General features: G+C 41.4%; 1 protein-coding gene across 2 annotated transcripts in view; it reads right to left on the bottom strand.

Annotated features, from left to right (window-relative positions):
• Positions 1-17,613, bottom strand: part of LRP5 (LDL receptor related protein 5) — a 131,949-nt gene extending 114,336 nt beyond the window's left edge. Inside the window, exon 1 of one of the 2 annotated variants that reach the window (XM_058858801.1) lies at positions 17,423-17,613. In XM_058858801.1, coding sequence (XP_058714784.1) covers positions 17,423-17,516 — 94 coding nt within the window. In that variant the 5' untranslated portion in view covers positions 17,517-17,613. The remainder of the gene's footprint in view (positions 1-17,422) is intronic. The other variant, XM_058858810.1, reaches the window with a different exon arrangement.
• Between the last annotated feature and the right edge of the window lie 905 nt (positions 17,614-18,518).

Here is an 18,518-nt window from a genome sequence, read left to right as displayed (position 1 = left end):
TTTCACTCCTCACCCAAGATTTCATAAGCTGCACAGAATTGCACTGACTATCAGGAATGTTACATCAAGATTGCAGTATCAGTGTGGTAATTACATCTGCTTCAGCAATGAAGACATGACCCAGGACTTTCACAGCAGGAACATTTCTCATCCAGGGCATTTCAGATGAATAGTATTCCAAACAACTATTTCAACCACACACAACAGTTGAGAAAAATTAACAAATACTGCAGTCCTTCAGACATCAGACTGGGAATCTGAGGCAGAACACACATAACACATTCACCACTGCAATACTCTGCCCAGCAATGAACTCACTCACAGCTGGACTAAGGATCAGTGCCACTTGTCCTCTGTCTGGTGAAGCCTTTTAGCACAGTAAGGTTATTACAACCAGTTTTACACCTCTTATTTCCAGCTGTTTCAGACTGTTTCCTTGTTAAAATGTCCTGGATCCCACCCTCTCTATTAAACATGTGCATATCCTTATTAAAAACACCACAAAATACAAATGCTAATACAAAAAGCTATGTATGACCCACAGCCTAAAATCATGTTTCCAATCCAGAAATGTCAGACACTAGCACACTGTCAAGCACCAACTGCACTTTAACTTTTTACAACCAAGTCTGTGCAGCAGACTGTTAATAAACATGAAATGCATGCAAGAAATGAACATTCGAATTTAAGTAACTCCCTCCAGGTATGAATGACAATGACTAAATACGAAACAAACATCTGCCCTCTTACAATACAATAGGGGCTTGTGAACCCGATTTAGCCCACAGATTTACATGCACAGGGAAGGGCTCTTTTTCCTACATACTGAAGATGGAAGATTTGCTTAAAAATATATTATGTCCCAAATGTAAGGCTTATGTGAATAGTTTCAAAAGCAAACAGAAGACACCTTAAATTTCATTTGTGAAATGCAAGAAAATTGAACACATCTGCATTCATCTAACCTTTCATGCACTGTCTGAAAGAGAAGGCTGAACTGCCAGAGCATTGTAAAACTAGAGGAAAAAGCTAGCTTTTCTAAAAACTAGATGTAAACTAGACCACAAAAGCATTTACTTTCTATAAAAAACTGCTTTCTCCTCAAAAATACCCAAAAAAGCACCTACCAACAAAACCACCCCAAGCAACACCAAGCAAGCACAAACTCGAAGCACAGTTGACAAAAGCCTTTCACTTCCATACTAAATTTACATAGCTTCTGTAACTAAATAATTGCTCAGAGTTAAGGTAACCATCACCTTGTCCTTACAGAAAACACTGTAATATTGCAACAATAGTAGTACCAAGTGGAAATAGGAAAATCCTTTATCAGGCTCATCTGGTACAGGAATGAACCAAGATGCAAATTAAAATTAAAACTTTTTCTCCTTTAAAAAGGGGACCTAAATCCATGTTATCACCTCTGCAGAAGGAGATTCAAAACCACCAACTTACTTTATAAAAGCCACCCAGGGGCCAGTAACTACAAGTAATTATCACCCATTTACCCTTGTGCATCAAGAGTGAAATGAGAAGATGCTTTATTTCCCCTATGTTATTATGAACATATGAGAAACATCAGCTTTCTTAAGTTTTACTTGGAGGAAGTTAGGGCATCTATAACCTCTCCAGAATGTGTTCCACTGATTATAGCATTAAGTTATTTCCTTTATAAAACCTCTGAATGCAGAGGACATTTTTAGATAGCTATATACACACACACATATATATATATACTTAATGAGGTAATAAGACTTGACATCAAGTGACACCAAACATTTGTAAAGGCCACTTAAGCCAAAATTTTCAAACCAAAAACTTCAGCTCATGCATTAATTGTCGAAGGACACCACAACATCAAAGGAGAAAACATCTATCTACTCCAGAGAACAGTTAATCCGTACAATTAACCCTCCCTCACATCACATCACACTATAAATGTGAACACATGCTCCGTTTCTGCATTGCTCAGAAGATTCTCCAAGATGCTATTCTTGTCACTAATGAGGTGCAGCACAAACAATTAAGACTTGCAAAAATAACACACAGATCTTGGATTTTTTTTTTTTTATTTAAAAAGGAGCCCCCAGTACAGAGAACCATCACATCAGCGGCTGTGCAACATGTGAATTGCATAGAAACATGTGGCATCATCCTTCCTTCAAAGCTGAATATGTTAGACCCATCAAATCCTTGATCTTTCGGTATCACAGTTTTATTAGACTAGAGAAAATTTGATTTAAGTCACATTTTAGCCTGTCCTTGTTCAGTCTCTCTCCTCTCTGATGAAGGTATTTATTAATAATATAAATATATAATATATTTACAATAGGTTTGACAGAGAAGGGAGTGGTGACAAAGAACAAAAGGAAGTTAAAACAATAAAATAATAATTAAAACAATGAGTAAGGATAAGACAAAACAAAAGATAACTAAGCAGGTTATTTTCAGGCCTAGTTTACCACATGGCCACACATTTTTGTGCTGTCACTAGAAGGAGCATGGAATTGAAGCAGATGCTGCTTCAACTAAAGCCACTGGACAAAACACTCCATTTGAAATACATCCTTGTCATAATCTACACCAGGTGTTGCCAACAAGCTCCTTCTGGCCTAGTATAACACCATTAGTTATGAAAAGTTGCTGGCAGGCTCTAAAATACATAAAATTGGCAAATTCACTGAATGGCATTACATTGTTGCAACTTCATTTGCATGATCTATGCCTATATATCATGTTAGGGGAAAAAAACCAAAAACAACCACACACACAAAAAACCCCGCACACAACCATTCTCCAGAAACTAGGAAGCAGTAAGGAATCGGTCGTTGAGTTCTGTGTCAAACAAACCTCTGGGGATGACTAAAAAAATATCTAAAACATAAAGAACAAACTGCAAAGAAATCAAATGTAGGCCTTTTCTGGTAGTGCTAATCTTACAATTGTATAGAAAGATGTACTTTGAGGCAGCCAATAGAGGAGTTTCAGGAAACCTTGTTTCTTTAACATGAACTTGCAGCTGTCAGAACTAGGAAGTTTTGTGCCATTTCAGACACTGGGAAGAATTTTGAAACCATTACTGCTTTGCCAGTGCAACAGGTGGAGCTGAAGTTGGGAGATCTGTAGTATCCAGCAAAGTCTGACCATACACTCGGCACATGCTCAGCCAAATGTGGGAGAAAGCATTCTGTGCCTGACTATCTGCTGTACACTGATCTATTTGTCAGTGTTTTGGGATCATCCCAGCAAAAGTTTTCCTCTTAGGATTAAGCAATATTTATGACAAGGCTTTGAATAAATTAGCATTCCATGTCTCAAAGTCTTTCTGAATAAAAATAATAAAGCACAGTCACTTCTGGCCACGTACACAACAGAGATCTTACAACTGACATTGTACACATCAATAACTGCAAAAAAATCCCTAAAGAACCCAAACAAAACAAAAAAAAAAATAAAACCCACACTGATTTTTCTCCCCAGTCATCGTACCTTCCCACTGAAGGTCAAAGTTTTGGAATTGAATTTGAATAGCTTAAAAGCTAAACTTTCATTAAAAGAAATGTTGCCAAGCATACTAAGCAAACACAAGTTACTCAAGTACTCACAGTAATCTGTTCTCAGTGTCCTGCTGAAGTTTAAATACGAAAATAACCCTGTGAAGTCCATTCCCTTTTATAAACAGCCAACATTAGTTCAGACTTTATAATAACAAACTGGTGCTAAAATTTCTTCTTGCAGTTTTAAGTGTGTGCACATAATGTTTAAACATCCCCCACTGTGCTTGACTGCTGTATTCTTGCAGACAAAATATTTCAATTTAAAATTATCAATTTAATTATCAATTTAAAATTATCAAAATCAGTTCCTGGAGAAAATTGGAGGGTTTTGTAGAATTTGGTGTACTGCTCCTGCCTCACAATAAAGCGGAAGACAAGTTACAGAGGAGAAAGTGCTGCAAGCAGCTGTAATTCAGAGCACAGCAGCTGACAAATTACATTTTTATCCCTGCAACCTCCCCACAATCTCCAGTTGATGCCCAAGACTTGAGAAACAATGCAAAAGCTTCTCATTACTAATGGAACATTGTCCCTCAAGTGCTGTGAAGCTTTATTGACCCAGTGATCACTTCCTGCCAACACAGTGGTTTGCAAGAGCGACGGCACTTGTGCATCAGCCAAGAGACACCTGAAGTCATTTTAGTTTCCAACGGAGACCAAGGTTTTATTCATAAACAAGTTAAAAAAAAAATAAATAATTAAATAATCAGTAAAAAAAAACAACAACAAACAAACCCCAACCCCAAAAACAACCAACAAAAAAAAACCCAACTAAACAAAAACCAACCCACACAACAAAAACCCAAACAAACCCATAGTTTCAAAATAAGCAGGAAAGAATGTGAAAAGCAGCTTCCTCACAACTAAGGGTCAAGGATATGAAGACTTGGAGAATTTAACAGTAATTAAAAAACAGAATAGCAGAATTCACAAGTTACAATGAATTCAAATCCCACACTAGTACACAGGAGTTGAGTGTACCTGTCCTACACTGTGGCTTCCCAAGCAAATCATTCTTTTTCCTGTTGTCCATTCAAACAAGTCCTCTCACCCACCTCTTCCTCATCGCCAATCAAGGGCCACACGTGTCTGAAAGACACTCCTGTCGTGTGACCCAAAGTGTTCCCACAGACTCCTGGAAGGCTTCCTCCCTCAGAAATGACCATTTGTGGACAAAACAGTCCTAAGAGGCCATCAACAATATGGAAATGTTATGTGTTATAAACAACCACGATAATGAAACAATTTACATCAAGATGTGACCAGCAGATGCTCAGATTCAGTAACATGAGCCTGTAACTCACTCTCAATCCCCACAGTGTGAAATGAGTTCCAAGACCAAGACGAATGTAAGACCACAATAAAGTGTTCCAGAACTAATCTTTGTGGGGAAACCATTCCAAAATACAAGCACCCCAAGGGAAGTAATTGTGGATTAGCTGTTAGATTTTGAATTCATATTCTACCTCAAACAAAGCAAGTTTTGTTACCCTACAAAAGCCTTATAATCTGAACAAGGAAGGAGATTCTAGCAGGCCCCAAGTAAGTTCCTCAAAGCTCAGCACTTCAGTACATCTTCTTTAGAAAGAAAACTTCCTTCTATGGCCCCACAACACTGACTGCACAGAATCCCAGGAGTCAGAAAAGCCCAAAAGACACGACCCCAGAACCTTTACCTGTATCTATCAAGTGCCCTCCACAGTGGTAGAAGCGGGCATTTTGCATATATAAGAGCACCATTGCCAAGATACAAAGACTGCTTGGAGGACCAAGTCAGCTGTATCAAGAACTTAGAGGACTCCACATCCTCCCTCACTGCACACAGACTTCCTCAGGAAAAAAAAACCAAAAAACAAAACACAAAAACAACCAAAAAAATCCCAGCCAGGCAAGAGGCCAACACTCACAAAGATCCCATAGCCATTGTTCAGAGAAAACAAGTCACTTGCATCATTCCCCACATGCAATAAGCTCTGGACTGGCTGTATTCTGTCTCTGAGGACCAACACCAGATGTGCTCTCTCCCCAGATGCCAGGAGTCCCACAACCTGGGAATCAGCAACCAGAGTTATTTTCCATGAACTAATTACTGTTACAAGATGGTGAAGGACCAGATGTGGTAAGGTGGTTAATAGCCAAGGTAAATGAATCCTAGATCACTTACATCTTCTACAGGTAATAATGAAAACCTTAATTGGGACCATGCAAGTTGAGAGATAACATCAACAGAGGTCACAAGCAAAGTATTTCCACGTGCTCATCTTCTCTCCCTTGTGCCCTAGACTGAATGAAAAGCAGAAATCCTCAAACACACACTTTTGTGTTTGAGAAGTTGCAGCTTCTCCAGTTTTACCAGTTCTGTCATGGGCAGAAAATGTCAGTGGAGCCACATGCTAAAGGGACAGCAGGTAGCTCTGCCAAGCTGCCAGAAATAGAAGAGTGGTTTGGGGTTGCTTTTTTGTTTTGTTTAGAATTTGGTTTTCTGCCTTTTATTCAATGATGCTGTCTCATCATCCTGCTTAGGTAAGTAACCTAACAAGTTCCCAAGAGCTCTCTTGACCACTGGGTAATAAAAATTACCCACCTACAGACATTTCAGCCTTTAGCAACCTTGGTCCTTCACACAGTCGGGGGAGAGGGGAGAACGACACAAAGGAAGCAAGAAAAAGTTTTAAAAACAAGGTTCCAGACTAGAACAGCTTTAAAGTGAAGAAGAAATACTACCAATATAGGAAAGTGATACTGTATGCATAAATTGTAAACACTGCAAAATGTATGGAAAGTGGTTATGCAAGGTCAAATATTTAGGTGCAGAACACTGATCAGGCATACAATTTTGAAATTTGAATTTGAAAATACTCATTGCTCTGCCTTTTAAGGAATACCTTACATATCATCCTGTTAGTTTCAGGCTTTATTTCTCTCTAAAGGAACAACAGTCATTAAGAGAGCAATGCAAGGGAGTCAAACAAAGCAGGTTTACTCCTAAATGATTATTTAAAAACCATATGCACAGGAGAAATGGCTCTGAGGTGCTTCTCATGTAAAATACTGCAAGATGCATTCAGAGACCATTTCTGTATCATTGTCTCCTGTTCTCAGACAAAATGCTGAGAGTTCACAGACTTCAGGGCATGCTTTGGTAAGACCACCAGAAACAAATCCAGGTATAGCGAATTCCAGTCCCATACTCAGCAACTGTGAAACTCTCCTCCTTAAAATTCTGTACTGACAGATAACATCAGGCATTCAAATCTACCTAAAGAGTGTGGTTGTGGTTTTCTCACTTATGGAGGTTTTTTCCAGAAACAGGAGTTATTCAATAACACAGCCATTAGAATGAAAAGGATGAAAACAGAGTAGGAGAAAGTGTATAAGCATGTGAGAAGAGAGATATTTATTGTATACATGCTCACACACAGACACAGGAGGAAAACCTCCCCACCACCACCAAAGTCTCACACCCTTCCCTGTGTAAATACTTCATCATAAACTAGTCAGGACCTTGCAAGAGATTACTTCTGCCTAGATCAGCATTTCTCTGAACTATGAGCAACTCTGTTCCAGAAAAACTGAATGGTCTGGTAGTTCCATAAAAGCTACAGAGCTCACTTGAGCTGTCTGCAACTCTTACAGAACACCTGCAGACCATGCTTTGTTCACTGCAAGTAGATCTGACACTCAGCATTTTTGCTGGTGCCTGTACATTTCTCCAAATGTCACCAGTAGCTGCAATGTTCACAGAAACTAAGTTATGGCAACCCTTAAGAATTCAGTTACTCTAATCAAAAGGTCTTGAGGAATATTTCCCCACACTTTAGAGGATGCGTGGTTCATTCTGTTAGTCACCATATCTGGCTTTTGCAACTGAAAAGTGCACCTTTTTAACAGCATCACAGAAAATCTCCTCCTCTGTGCACAGATTCCAAAGTCACAGCTGACATTCAGTCAGGTGGTTTTGTGGCTCAGGATGGGATGGCTGTTGAAGGTGGGCCAGATGAGATGAAAATCCAAGTCCATACAGATTTTAGGGGCAGGGAAAGATTGCAAATTACTCAATTCCAATTTAATTGAGGCTCCATTATAATTTTGCCTGCATGAGCTACACCCTACCTACTCTCAGTATGTAGCTTGCCTAAGTAAGTCCAGATGTGTAACTGTTTCTGAGTATGCCCTTTCTATCACTGAACACCTGCAGACTGGAGATTTAGAACATCAGCAATAGTCTTCCACATTCAGACAGTAAGAAACATACTGTTAAAACCCAGACAGACCAAAAATCCCCCCAACTATGTATTTCTTTTACTCAGCTTTTGAAGATGCAGATAAGGTATAGATTTTTTTAAATCATCCACAGCTGGGCAGACTTTCTATGTGGAAAATGCCACCCACGTGCATTTTCATCCTCTAAGCTCTCACTTGGGAACACAAAAAACTCAGCAGTTTAATTTGCTTTCATATCTTTTGGGATAGACACATCCAGGTAAGTCAGCACTACAGATTTCTGAGGTTGAAACATTTTCCCTTTGGAAAAAAAAAACCATAGATGCTTAAACATATCATACTTCAAGCTGCTGAATTTCAAGAAGGGGAAGCAATCAGGAAAAAAATCTAATGCAAAAGTAAAACTATTTGTATAATTTATGTCATATTTTATGTTGAAATTCATTCCTATAGGGCAGGCAACTCTATCCTGAGCTTTTTCTAAAACCAGAAAGTTTTTAACAACTGAAAACAAAGCAAAAGGCAACAGAGAATATAGGAAACTTAGTGGCCATGAGTAAACTTCCTTAAAGGGGACAGGACACATAAGTGACACTTTAGTTGAAATAACTACTTAGAGAAAGCCTCCAAAGCTCTTGGAACAATATGCACAATGTAAGTAGGGACCAATACACACCTAACGCTGGGTAATTTATGATTCAGTGGCCAAAGGTGACACCTGCTATAAAACAAAGGATTAGGGTTTTGGTTTTTAAGCCCTGCTGCTTTGAGAAGTTCAAGAAACAGCATACTGACTTTTGTATTAGCCTCGAGTGCTAAGAAAGAATACCAAGTATGTTATGCAGACATTCTCTAGTTATACTACAGAGATTAAATCTCATAACCTCCCATTCCTTTTCTTCCTTGAATCATTCACTGTCATCAGCAGAGACAGCTTGTTATCCAAGAGGCAAACGCCTGCTTTTTCTCCTCCTCTATAATGAAATGTAAAACAGATAAAAAGCTAGCTCTATTTCAGAATATATTTTCCTGGTATCAGCAAGACACTGGTCTAAGTGACTGAGTCTGTATTTGGGTTGGTGTGGCAATGTTTTGGTAGTTGAAGGAGTTACAGGGGTGGTTTCTGTGAGAAGCTGCTGGGAGTTCCCCCGGTGTCCCATAGAGGCAATGCCAGGCAGCTCCAGCATGGACCCACTGCTGGCCAAGGCCAGGCCCATGGGTGATGGTGGAAGTGTCCTGGGGGGATTTAACAAGGAAAATAAAGTTATTGTGTAGATAACAACATGTGCTGAACTGACTGCAGCCTCTTTTCCTTGTCCCCCTGCACTGCTGGCGGGGAGGAGGGAGAAAATCAGGAATAAAATTAAGACAGGGAGGAAAGGAGGGGTGAGGAATATTTTTAAGGTTTTATTTTACTTCTCATTATGCTACTCTGATTTGATTGGTAATAAATTCAGCTGATTTCCCCAAGCTGAGTTTGTTTTGCCCATAACAGTAATTGGTGAGTGATTTCTGCCTATCTCAACCTGTGAGCCTTTCCTTAAACTTCCTCTCCCCTGTCCAGCCAAAAAGGGGAGTGATGGAGCAGCTTTGGTGAGCACCTGGCATCCAGCCAAGGTCAAACCACCACAGAACTAAAAACAGTGTTGTGAAGACAAATACGCAGCAGAAACTTTTCCAAATGCCACGGCTTTATGATTGTCTTTCTAAAGCAATCATTTTTTGCCCCAAAAATCTTATTTTTGTATCTGCACAAAAACTTGTAGAAACCGTCCCTTATTAGTTATTTGAAAATAACTCTTGAACAATAATAATTACAGTAAAGACATAAGGCCTTTCACATTGCATTATCATGTATGTTCTGCTTCCAGAACTAAAACTAGAAAAATCAGCTCAGAAGACTTTCTAAAATTTCACACACTGAGATTTCAACACTCAACAGCCTCTTCAGGCAAAGTCTGGTTACACAGGAACATGCCACAGCTTTCACAACAGCCTAGGAATGATGGGCTGAAGGAAAACAACATGACAAAGTGCCCAAGCACCCCACTGGGTACAAGGAAGAGCAAAGCCTCCTAACAATAAGGCAGCTGGCAGACCACTACTCAATGTCACAAAAAATACCCTTTGGCCTCACCTGAAGGAATAGATTTAAAGGACTTGTTATTTAGGAAGTCTGAGAAAAAAAATCCTAACTACAAAGAAATCAAGATTCAGGTAGCACAAGCCAGAAAGCCCCAGAGATGAGTCATGGTGGGAGCTCTGTGAAACCTTTACCTACCCCCCCCACAATCCAGCTGTTTGCTTCAGGAGCACAACCTAAGTACAAACAAGGTACTTCTGATCACCACCATCAAAGAAAGCCCACTAAAAAAGCATTTCATTTCTTACAGCAAGGCCAGAAGGAAGCAACTTGACCTTCTTGATAGCCATACTCTACAGCATCATGTTGTGTGGTAAAAAAAACCAACCCAATCAAAACCAAATCACACCATTTAATTACATTTCTTGTTTTCTAAAGATTTTTTCCCCTTTCTTAAGCCCAGCTAGTACAAGTTCAATCAAGAACAGAAAATAACATGCTTGTCCAAAATTAATGAAAAATAGTACAAGGACTGGAAAAAGCATGCATGAAACTGGAATCACAATTTCCACAGAAAGCATGCTGAGGTTATTGACCAGGATTTAAGTGTACTACCACTGCTAGGTGTAATCTGTGCCTAATTTAAGCCCTGGAGTATATGGCTTAAGCCATAAACACATACTGAATTCCACAGAAGTTCTTGAATGATGTATCAACAACTGATAGATTACAGCAGCACTGTACACTTTCATCATCTGAGTCTTCTCACATTCTCTACTCCTTTTCTTTTTTCATTTAGTTAAAACCAGCACTGAACGGCAGAGAAGAAAAAGAACATCTGCAAAATCACATTATACTAACAGTATTTGATTCCCAAACACCAAAGCCAAGAAATTCACTAAACAGGTTCATTCAATCCACTGCTACTCCTCATCTGCCCAGAGGCTCAGAAACACAAAGCAGGCAACACTCACACTCTCTGGCCTTGCTTTACTCTTAAAAACACCACAGAAAGAAGGGGTCAAACTTCTGTCTCTACTGACTGCCCCCTCCTACCTCCAGTCTAACTCTTGAAGGCTGAGGATCAAGAATCCCCCAGGGCTAATTAATCATCTTAGCAATCATATGTAAACTTCCAAAAACCTTTATTAAAAAATATATAATGCATCACATTTAATGTAACAACATGGTGAAATAAACTAAATATACAGTCATGGCATTTAAAGAAAGGGCAAGACAGAACCTCTGGAATCACCATCACAAAGTGTTATCAAATTCTGAGCCACATGAAGAGATGTCAAGATAAGTAACTCAGTCATTTATCTACCTCTCAGACAAAACTCAGGCAAACAGGTGCTTTGTAAGGACAGAACTACCAAATTAAAAGCACTACACTGTCACAGAACACCATATGCCCTTTAACAAGAATTCATGAGAAAAAAAGAAATTCCAGACCTTTGTGTAACCAAATAAAAACCAGAAATACAATTTCCATCTTCGTACTTTCCATAGCAGAGGGGAGAGTTACACCCTAACACACTTGCAACTTCATTTCTCCAGTTGTGTCACCTTTCATGATAGCTCAGGAACACCACACTTGATTTATGGAACAATTACCTGGTTTATGTCTACAGTCTCACCAGGAAGAGCAGAGTTCAAAAATTCTGCCTGCCACAAAGACAACTTTTGTTACTGTTTAAAGTAAGTGAACTTTAACTGGGGAAGCTCAATTTCCTTATGTATAATAGATAAATAATAGATGCCATCATTGCAGAACATTCAGAAATAGCTAAAAGCACATGCAGCATTTCAGAAAATAAAAGTGCCAAATAGAATTCAACAATTATTATATTATTAACCAGGCACATTTTTAAACACACATGCCAACATTTGAGCTTCTGCAACATCTCAGACCACTGACGACCTCAATAAGAACTTACTACTGCATCCTCTGTCAGTGCTATTTATCGCAATAGCAAAAAGCCTTCATATGTGAAATGAAGACAATTCTGTAGCGGATTTACAGTCAAGAAATCTCTTTTCCCAGTAGGCTGTTTCCATTAAGTTAATCTAACATGCCACAAATTATTGGTTTGAAAGCAGTTTCAACTGCTTTAGCACTTTTATCATCCAGAGCAAACACACCAGTTTAAATGAAGCATGTGTCAATTTATTGGCATCCTTGCAAAAGTCGCCCATGGATTTAATATCAGTACAAAATGACACCTTACATCTGTCTGTGCTATCAGGCAAAGTGTGAGTCAAGCAAGAATAAAAGAAGGAACAGCTAAATTAAAAATCTTGTTTATTACATAGACCCTCAACACCCTTACCAGCCCATCAGCCATTCTTTACACTCTTTGGAGCTTCTCAGTAGAATTGTGTGGCTTAACAGATATTTTTCATCTTTAGTAAACAGAAACCACAAAGATGAGACACTGCTAAGTCCTACATTCCAATTTTTCTAAGAGAGAACAAACCAGAAGAATTGTTGGCCCATAAGCTCCTAACAAAGAACTGTACTGAACAATATTTTGTGGGACATAGTTCCCATTTTCTTTCCTGTTCTCACCACAACTGTTTCATCACACAAAATCTCAAGAACTGCTAAAAATATCCTTTGATTCTATCATAAGCTTTCCCATAGCCCAGCTTAATGGCAGTAGGACTCTCCAGAACTACTTTTTTCACTTTAGCTCACATCTGGGACTTCTATCTGGAGATGGCACATCTTTGCCTTCTTCAGAAAGATCTCAGTGTCCAAACAGCACATGGGTTTGGCTAGCCAGCATCCCTACCCATCATCTTAATTATTTGTTCCTGCCCTAAGTGAACTTGTGGTGTTGTGAGACGTGTCCTGTCAGAAAGAACAGGAAAAAAAAAAAAAAAAAAAAGAAGAGCAATCCTTATGCCTCAAAATCTAAGGAAAATGCTGTTTTCCACTGTGCACAGTAGAGCTGCATTGTTGCTGCCACAAACTTGGGGAGATAATTGTTCTACTGCCACTCCTTCCCTGAAACAGGCTGGTACCTATTTCAGTTCTCCACAGAGGTCTTGAGCAGAAAATAACATCCATTTCTTTCAAGTGTTCTCAGTGCTGAGGGGTTTTTTCAGCCACATCAACTCTCAGGAGAAATTCTCAATTTACAAAAGCCAAACATTTTGAATGTTTAACAGCCCTTGGGCTAAACACATAAGGAAAAAAACAAGAGGATTTATTGGAAAGAAGGTATTGTAGGTAACTTCATTTCTCTTCATTCTAAGAAGGAATTCAAACCTAGTTATTGTTCTCAGTGTCAAGATGACAGGCTGTTTTCATACAATACAGTAAGTTCACCAAAGATATTAATCTAACATTGTCTTGGGTTGCAATGCAAGATATCACCAAAAGTATGTATTACCTTCTGTTAAAAGCAGGTGGGGCAGTGTTCTTTATCTTTTCCATGTCCCATCCCTCATAACTGGGGATATCTTCTGTTAATGGGCCATTGAGTCTCACTGCAGGACTGATAAAATTACATCATCCCATTGGGAGCTGCTCCACCCAGGGGAGGAGCCAAGCATTCCTACCTGGATATAATCTGAGACCTGGAACACCACAGGCAGCCTTTCTCCACAGGATTACAGAGAGACCAGATCCATCTACACCACCACTGGACCTCCAGAAGAAAACTACACCCTTCTACAGGGTTACTGCTTCAACAGATCCACATCTGTCACTCCAGGACAACTGCAGCCACCGTTTAATCAGACTGCTACCAACACCCTGACCAACAGGGTGTCAGGTTGTATTCTGACTCTGTCAGTGGTTGTTTTGTAATACTGCATTTTTATTTTAATTTTCTTAGTAACGAACTGTTATTCCCATATCTTTTCCTGAGAGCCCCTGATTTCAGGATTATAATAATGCAGGGTCGGGGGGGTGGGTTTATATTTTTCCATTTCAGGGGCGTTTTCTGCCTTCCTTAGCACCTGTCTTTTCAAACCAAGACAAACATAAAACTACACCTTGTCATAACAGCTGTTTCTGAGCACCACCAATTGAAATTCCCCAAGTAAAATTTATTTCTCTTTTGACAAAAAGAGAGAGAATTGCTTTGAAATATACACTGCTGATTAATTTTTAACTAGAAGCAGAGTTACAGGAGACACTCTTATATAGTAAGTCAGGTGTGTCTGTATTCAGGGAGAGGTTTTGTAACTTTTATTTCTTGTTACGCTGCCAAATCTTACCCCAACAGTAAAGGATAACAAGTTCCCAGAAACAATCTCTGTTTGCTAAAATGTTACCTTGGCTTGCCTTAGTCAAGAAACGGGCAGGACTGAGAAAATTTACAGCTGGGACAAAACCCATAGTCTATTTTACTAACAACTACACTTTAAACAACTGAAAAAAACAATTCTTGAGCCAAAGCAGCAAGAGACAAGGGTGGAACTTATGCTGGGGTATCGATGAAATACATTCCCGTTCTTGCAAGTACTGACTGTGTGTCATGCTGATCTACATATTTCAGACATCTATAGTATAAATGATTCTAAAGCATCTCTGCATGCTTTCAAATAAATTTAAATAATTTAATTTAAAATGAAATTGTAACAAATTAGTTCACATACCCTAAAGACAGTTAAACCCATTTAGTTTTCCCTGGAGAGAGAAGACTCCATGCTTTTAAAGTATCAACATAAACTTCAGAGTCAGCCTGAACTTTCATTATTTCCTCACTATTTCAAGAGGATTTATGGCCATAATTTGTGACAGACTCTCACATCATGCTAGCAGTAGTTACTAGGAAAATAGCCCCTTAAATCAATGACAGACTGACTGAAATGGCACTGAAATGCACTTGAGGACTCCTACACAGCACATTTCCCTGTCATACAATTAGTAAGTTATTTTTCCTGCTACATTTTACATTTAACCACAGTGACAGGTTTCACTAGCTGCAGATTATCTCAGGAGAAAAGTATGGATTAAAAGTAATTTTAGGGCTGTGCTCAAATGCATTTTTTATTTCATGCTGCATCCCTAGTTTCAAAGATTTGTAACCATCACTCTTCCCTGTGTCACACTTCTCTCTTCACCTTTCTGTATCCTCTGTTCATTGGTTAAAGGCAAAGACTTGTTACATTAAAGAAAACCACGATACAATCTTACAATTTTGGGAAACATTCAAGTGCATGACAAGACATAGTTAAGCATGCATTTGCAAGTTTAAGTAAAAATAGCTCTTGCTCTAGATAATTCTTGCTTAAGAGCTATCTCAACTTATTTGAACATTTTAAGACCCCCACATGAAATACCACTGTGCAATAGTAAGAATCCAGAATTTACAGTATTTTCACAAAAATTAAAAATAATTACTTTGCACGCACAAGAAATTCCCCCCTTCAAAGAAGAGCCAAATGCAACTACAATTTTGTCTTTTCACAGTGAAATGAGTCAAGTACAAGCCATACCTGAAACAGGTTTATCATTATTTCAAGCCACATAAATAAAACCACTCCTGACACCACCACATACAGAACAAGAACTTAGCTCTACAGCAAAATTATTTCATAGCCGAAGTATTCAAGACCCATTATAACACGCCAAACTTCAGTGGAGCTTTAGCGCTGCAAAAGCTCCGGCAGATCCCCAATCGTGCAGAGATGCATTTACATATTTGTAAGATAAGCACATCAAAATACTTTTAATAGCTAAAAGTCAGGCATCTCCTTACAGAGCAGGGATTCTCAGAAAGGGAATTAAATCCACAGAGAGCCTCTCATAGTATATCCATGCTCCTTCTAAAAGGACAGATGAACTGTCCTTAAAAGTACTGTCCAGATCAACAAAACAAAACCTTCCTACTAAACAGGCAGAACAAAGGCAATGTATGTCATTAATATCTATAACTAAGACTCCTTAACTAATTATTAAAAATGGTGTGTTTGTAGCCAAGTTCTTCCATGCACATTAAGGAAGGTGACTTCATCCCAAACAGTCACTGCATTAAACAAATCACTGTCTCTCAAACGAGGTGAAAGAAAACCAAACTCCAAGTTAGAACTTATTCCTTAGTTTTATCTGGAATTCTTATTTTCATAACAATTCCAAATATTCCCTTTTTTAAAAATATCCCTTTCTATTAGAACCTGTTAAGTAAATGTAAGGCAGTCATTTAAGGACCCTTCATATAAGAACCCTTGAAGTTGTTTTCTGCCCTCCGCCACCCCAAAAAAGCTACATTAGCTTCATTCAGTCAAGTAGGAATGTGAACATCTTTACACAAACCTAAGTGTGCAGAAAGGAACAAACCACGTTTCAGGTTTTCAGAAGCATTTTTAAAAGATCGTGGCAGTGCACATGGAGAAGGTGGACCCTGCGATATGAAGGGTATCTTTTTGATATAATCCAGACAGAATAAGCAATACATAATACACACCCACACAGAGCTCCAACTAAAAATACAGAATGATGATGCCAGCAGAAAATGGTCGGTTCCCTTGCTCTAAATGACAGTTCTAATAATTACAGGAGGTTTGAAAAGGTGGGTGGCCTAATAAAAAGAGGCCCTGGGGTGATGTTCTGACAGCCTTGGCCGCACCGCCGAGTTTTCTAAACTACCTAGGAAATCGCAACAACCAGGCTTCGGCTTGCTCAAGCACCGGGGTGATGTATTCAGGCGGACCACATGCAGCAGCAAAACCCCAGAAGTCCTGCACATGCAGCCCGAACTCCCCGTCTTGGGGAAACAAAGTGGGGAGCGAAGCCGCACGCAGGAGGAACGGGCACCGGCCCGCTCCCCACGGATGTTGCAGGCACAGCACCGCCTCCGTTTATTTGTGATTTAAAAGGATTAGCACCCTCACTTTAAAACGGGAAGGCCAAGGGAAAGCGGAGGGCAGGCTCCGTGCCCGGCTCGGGGCACCCGGACCGCAGCTCCGGGATCTCCCGCGGGGCCGGGCCGGACCCCCGCCGGTCCCGCCGCCGCCCGCTGCAGCCTCACATCGGAGCTGGGGCCAGGGGGGGAAACACAGGGCACACGCACCAAACTCGCCTTCCCCCCACCCCCTCCCCGGCCCGGCCAAGAGTTTGAGCGACACCCGACACCGACCCCTCCGAACTCCACAGAAATCCCTGCCCGGGACCGCGGAAGGACGGGAGTGGGGGGGGCGAGGGGGGGTGGGCGACTTTTGTCTCTCTTTTTGCAACTGTGCGCGTTTACCTGAGCCACCCCTGAGGGAAAACCGCCCCGTCCCCCCAGTGGGATACGTCCCGAGGGAACGGGGAGGAGAGGCCTCCTTTTCCTGCGCACCCTTTTTGCAGGAAAGAGGGGCGAGGAGCAATAGTTTTTGGGGGGGAGGAACCGGCGCAGGCAGCCTCCCGTCCTGTTCCCGGCCCGTCTCGTCCATGTGCGCGTTCTCTCCCTCCGCGGGAGCCTGGCCCCGCTCCCGCCCCTCCCCGCCGCACTCCCGGCGGAGCGCGGGGGAAAGTTTGCCCAAGTCCGACAACAAAAGGGACAGCGGCGCTCGCCTCCCCGCCGGCCCGGGCCCCGCGACGCCCCGACAAGCTTACCCCCGGCCGAGCCCGGCTCGCAGCGCAGCACCGAGGCGGCGAGGAGCCGCAGCAGCAGCAGCGGGAGCAGCGGGAGCGGCGGGGCCGCCTCCATGTTGTGCCGCCGCAGCAGCTGCCGGAGCGCACGGAGCGTCTCAGGCAGGCTCCATGCTCGGGGCGCTGCGCTCGGCGAGGAGGGAGGCGGGGAAGGAGGGAGGCGCTGGAGCCGACCCTCCTCCTCCTCCTCCTCAGGCCGCCGCCAGGGAGGGGGCTGGGATGGAGGATCCCGGCTCGCACCGCATCCCGGGAGCGGGCGGGGGCGCACCGTCCCGCCGCGTCCCACGCGTGGGAACACCTGGCCGTGCGGGGAGGAGGTGGGGCTCTCTTCTTTATCTTGTTAGCTCCTTCCTTCGGGAGCAATTACTCCAGAAGCAGCCGGGAAGGCTGGAGAAGATGGCTCGCCGCGTGTTCAGAAAGGAACCTTTGGCTGGTGGATTTGGAAGTTAACAGCGGGGACGCCCGCCCCTTTTTCTGTCTCCAGGAAAAAGAGTGGTTGTTTTCTTTCCTAATGGAGGTTCTTTCTTGCTTTTCTCCTCCCACTAAAACAAACATTTTATTAAGTCACTCATCTACAAAACACTAGTTTTCAAATAAAAATGCATTTCCCCCAGTCTTTCCCCCGTCCTCCCTGTTAAGCATGCCACCTGCTCCTATAAACACATTAGCACCAGGAAAAAGGCAGAAACTTAACTGTGACCCGGGGCTTGCGTTGTGCCGGGGCCAGGTACAGAGGGCTGAGCAGCACCTGGCTCACACTGGAACATCCCGCACCTTTCACAGGCCAGATACTGCCCCCGCCTCCCTCACAGGGGTAAAACCAAACGGCACAAGTCAAGATTTTTCACTTAAGTGTCCATTTTTGGGCATCGGTGTCCTTGTGCTGACACTGATTTGACAATACGAAAAAGGATTGCTAGATGGCCTTGTATAGAGGTGGAAAACACAAGGGTTTTCCCGGCGTCCCCTTCAAACAGTTTTTGCAAGTCTCAGAGCAGGAACCATAAATCACAAGCAAGCACTTAGCAAACGGATGTTACATTTTAATAATTTCATTACG

This window comes from Poecile atricapillus, chromosome 1 (assembly GCF_030490865.1).
Source record: "Poecile atricapillus isolate bPoeAtr1 chromosome 1, bPoeAtr1.hap1, whole genome shotgun sequence".
Taxonomy (NCBI): Eukaryota; Metazoa; Chordata; class Aves; order Passeriformes; family Paridae; genus Poecile; species Poecile atricapillus.
The sequence above is the reverse complement of the archived record's forward strand: the minus strand, read 5'-3'. Positions and strand labels throughout refer to the sequence as shown.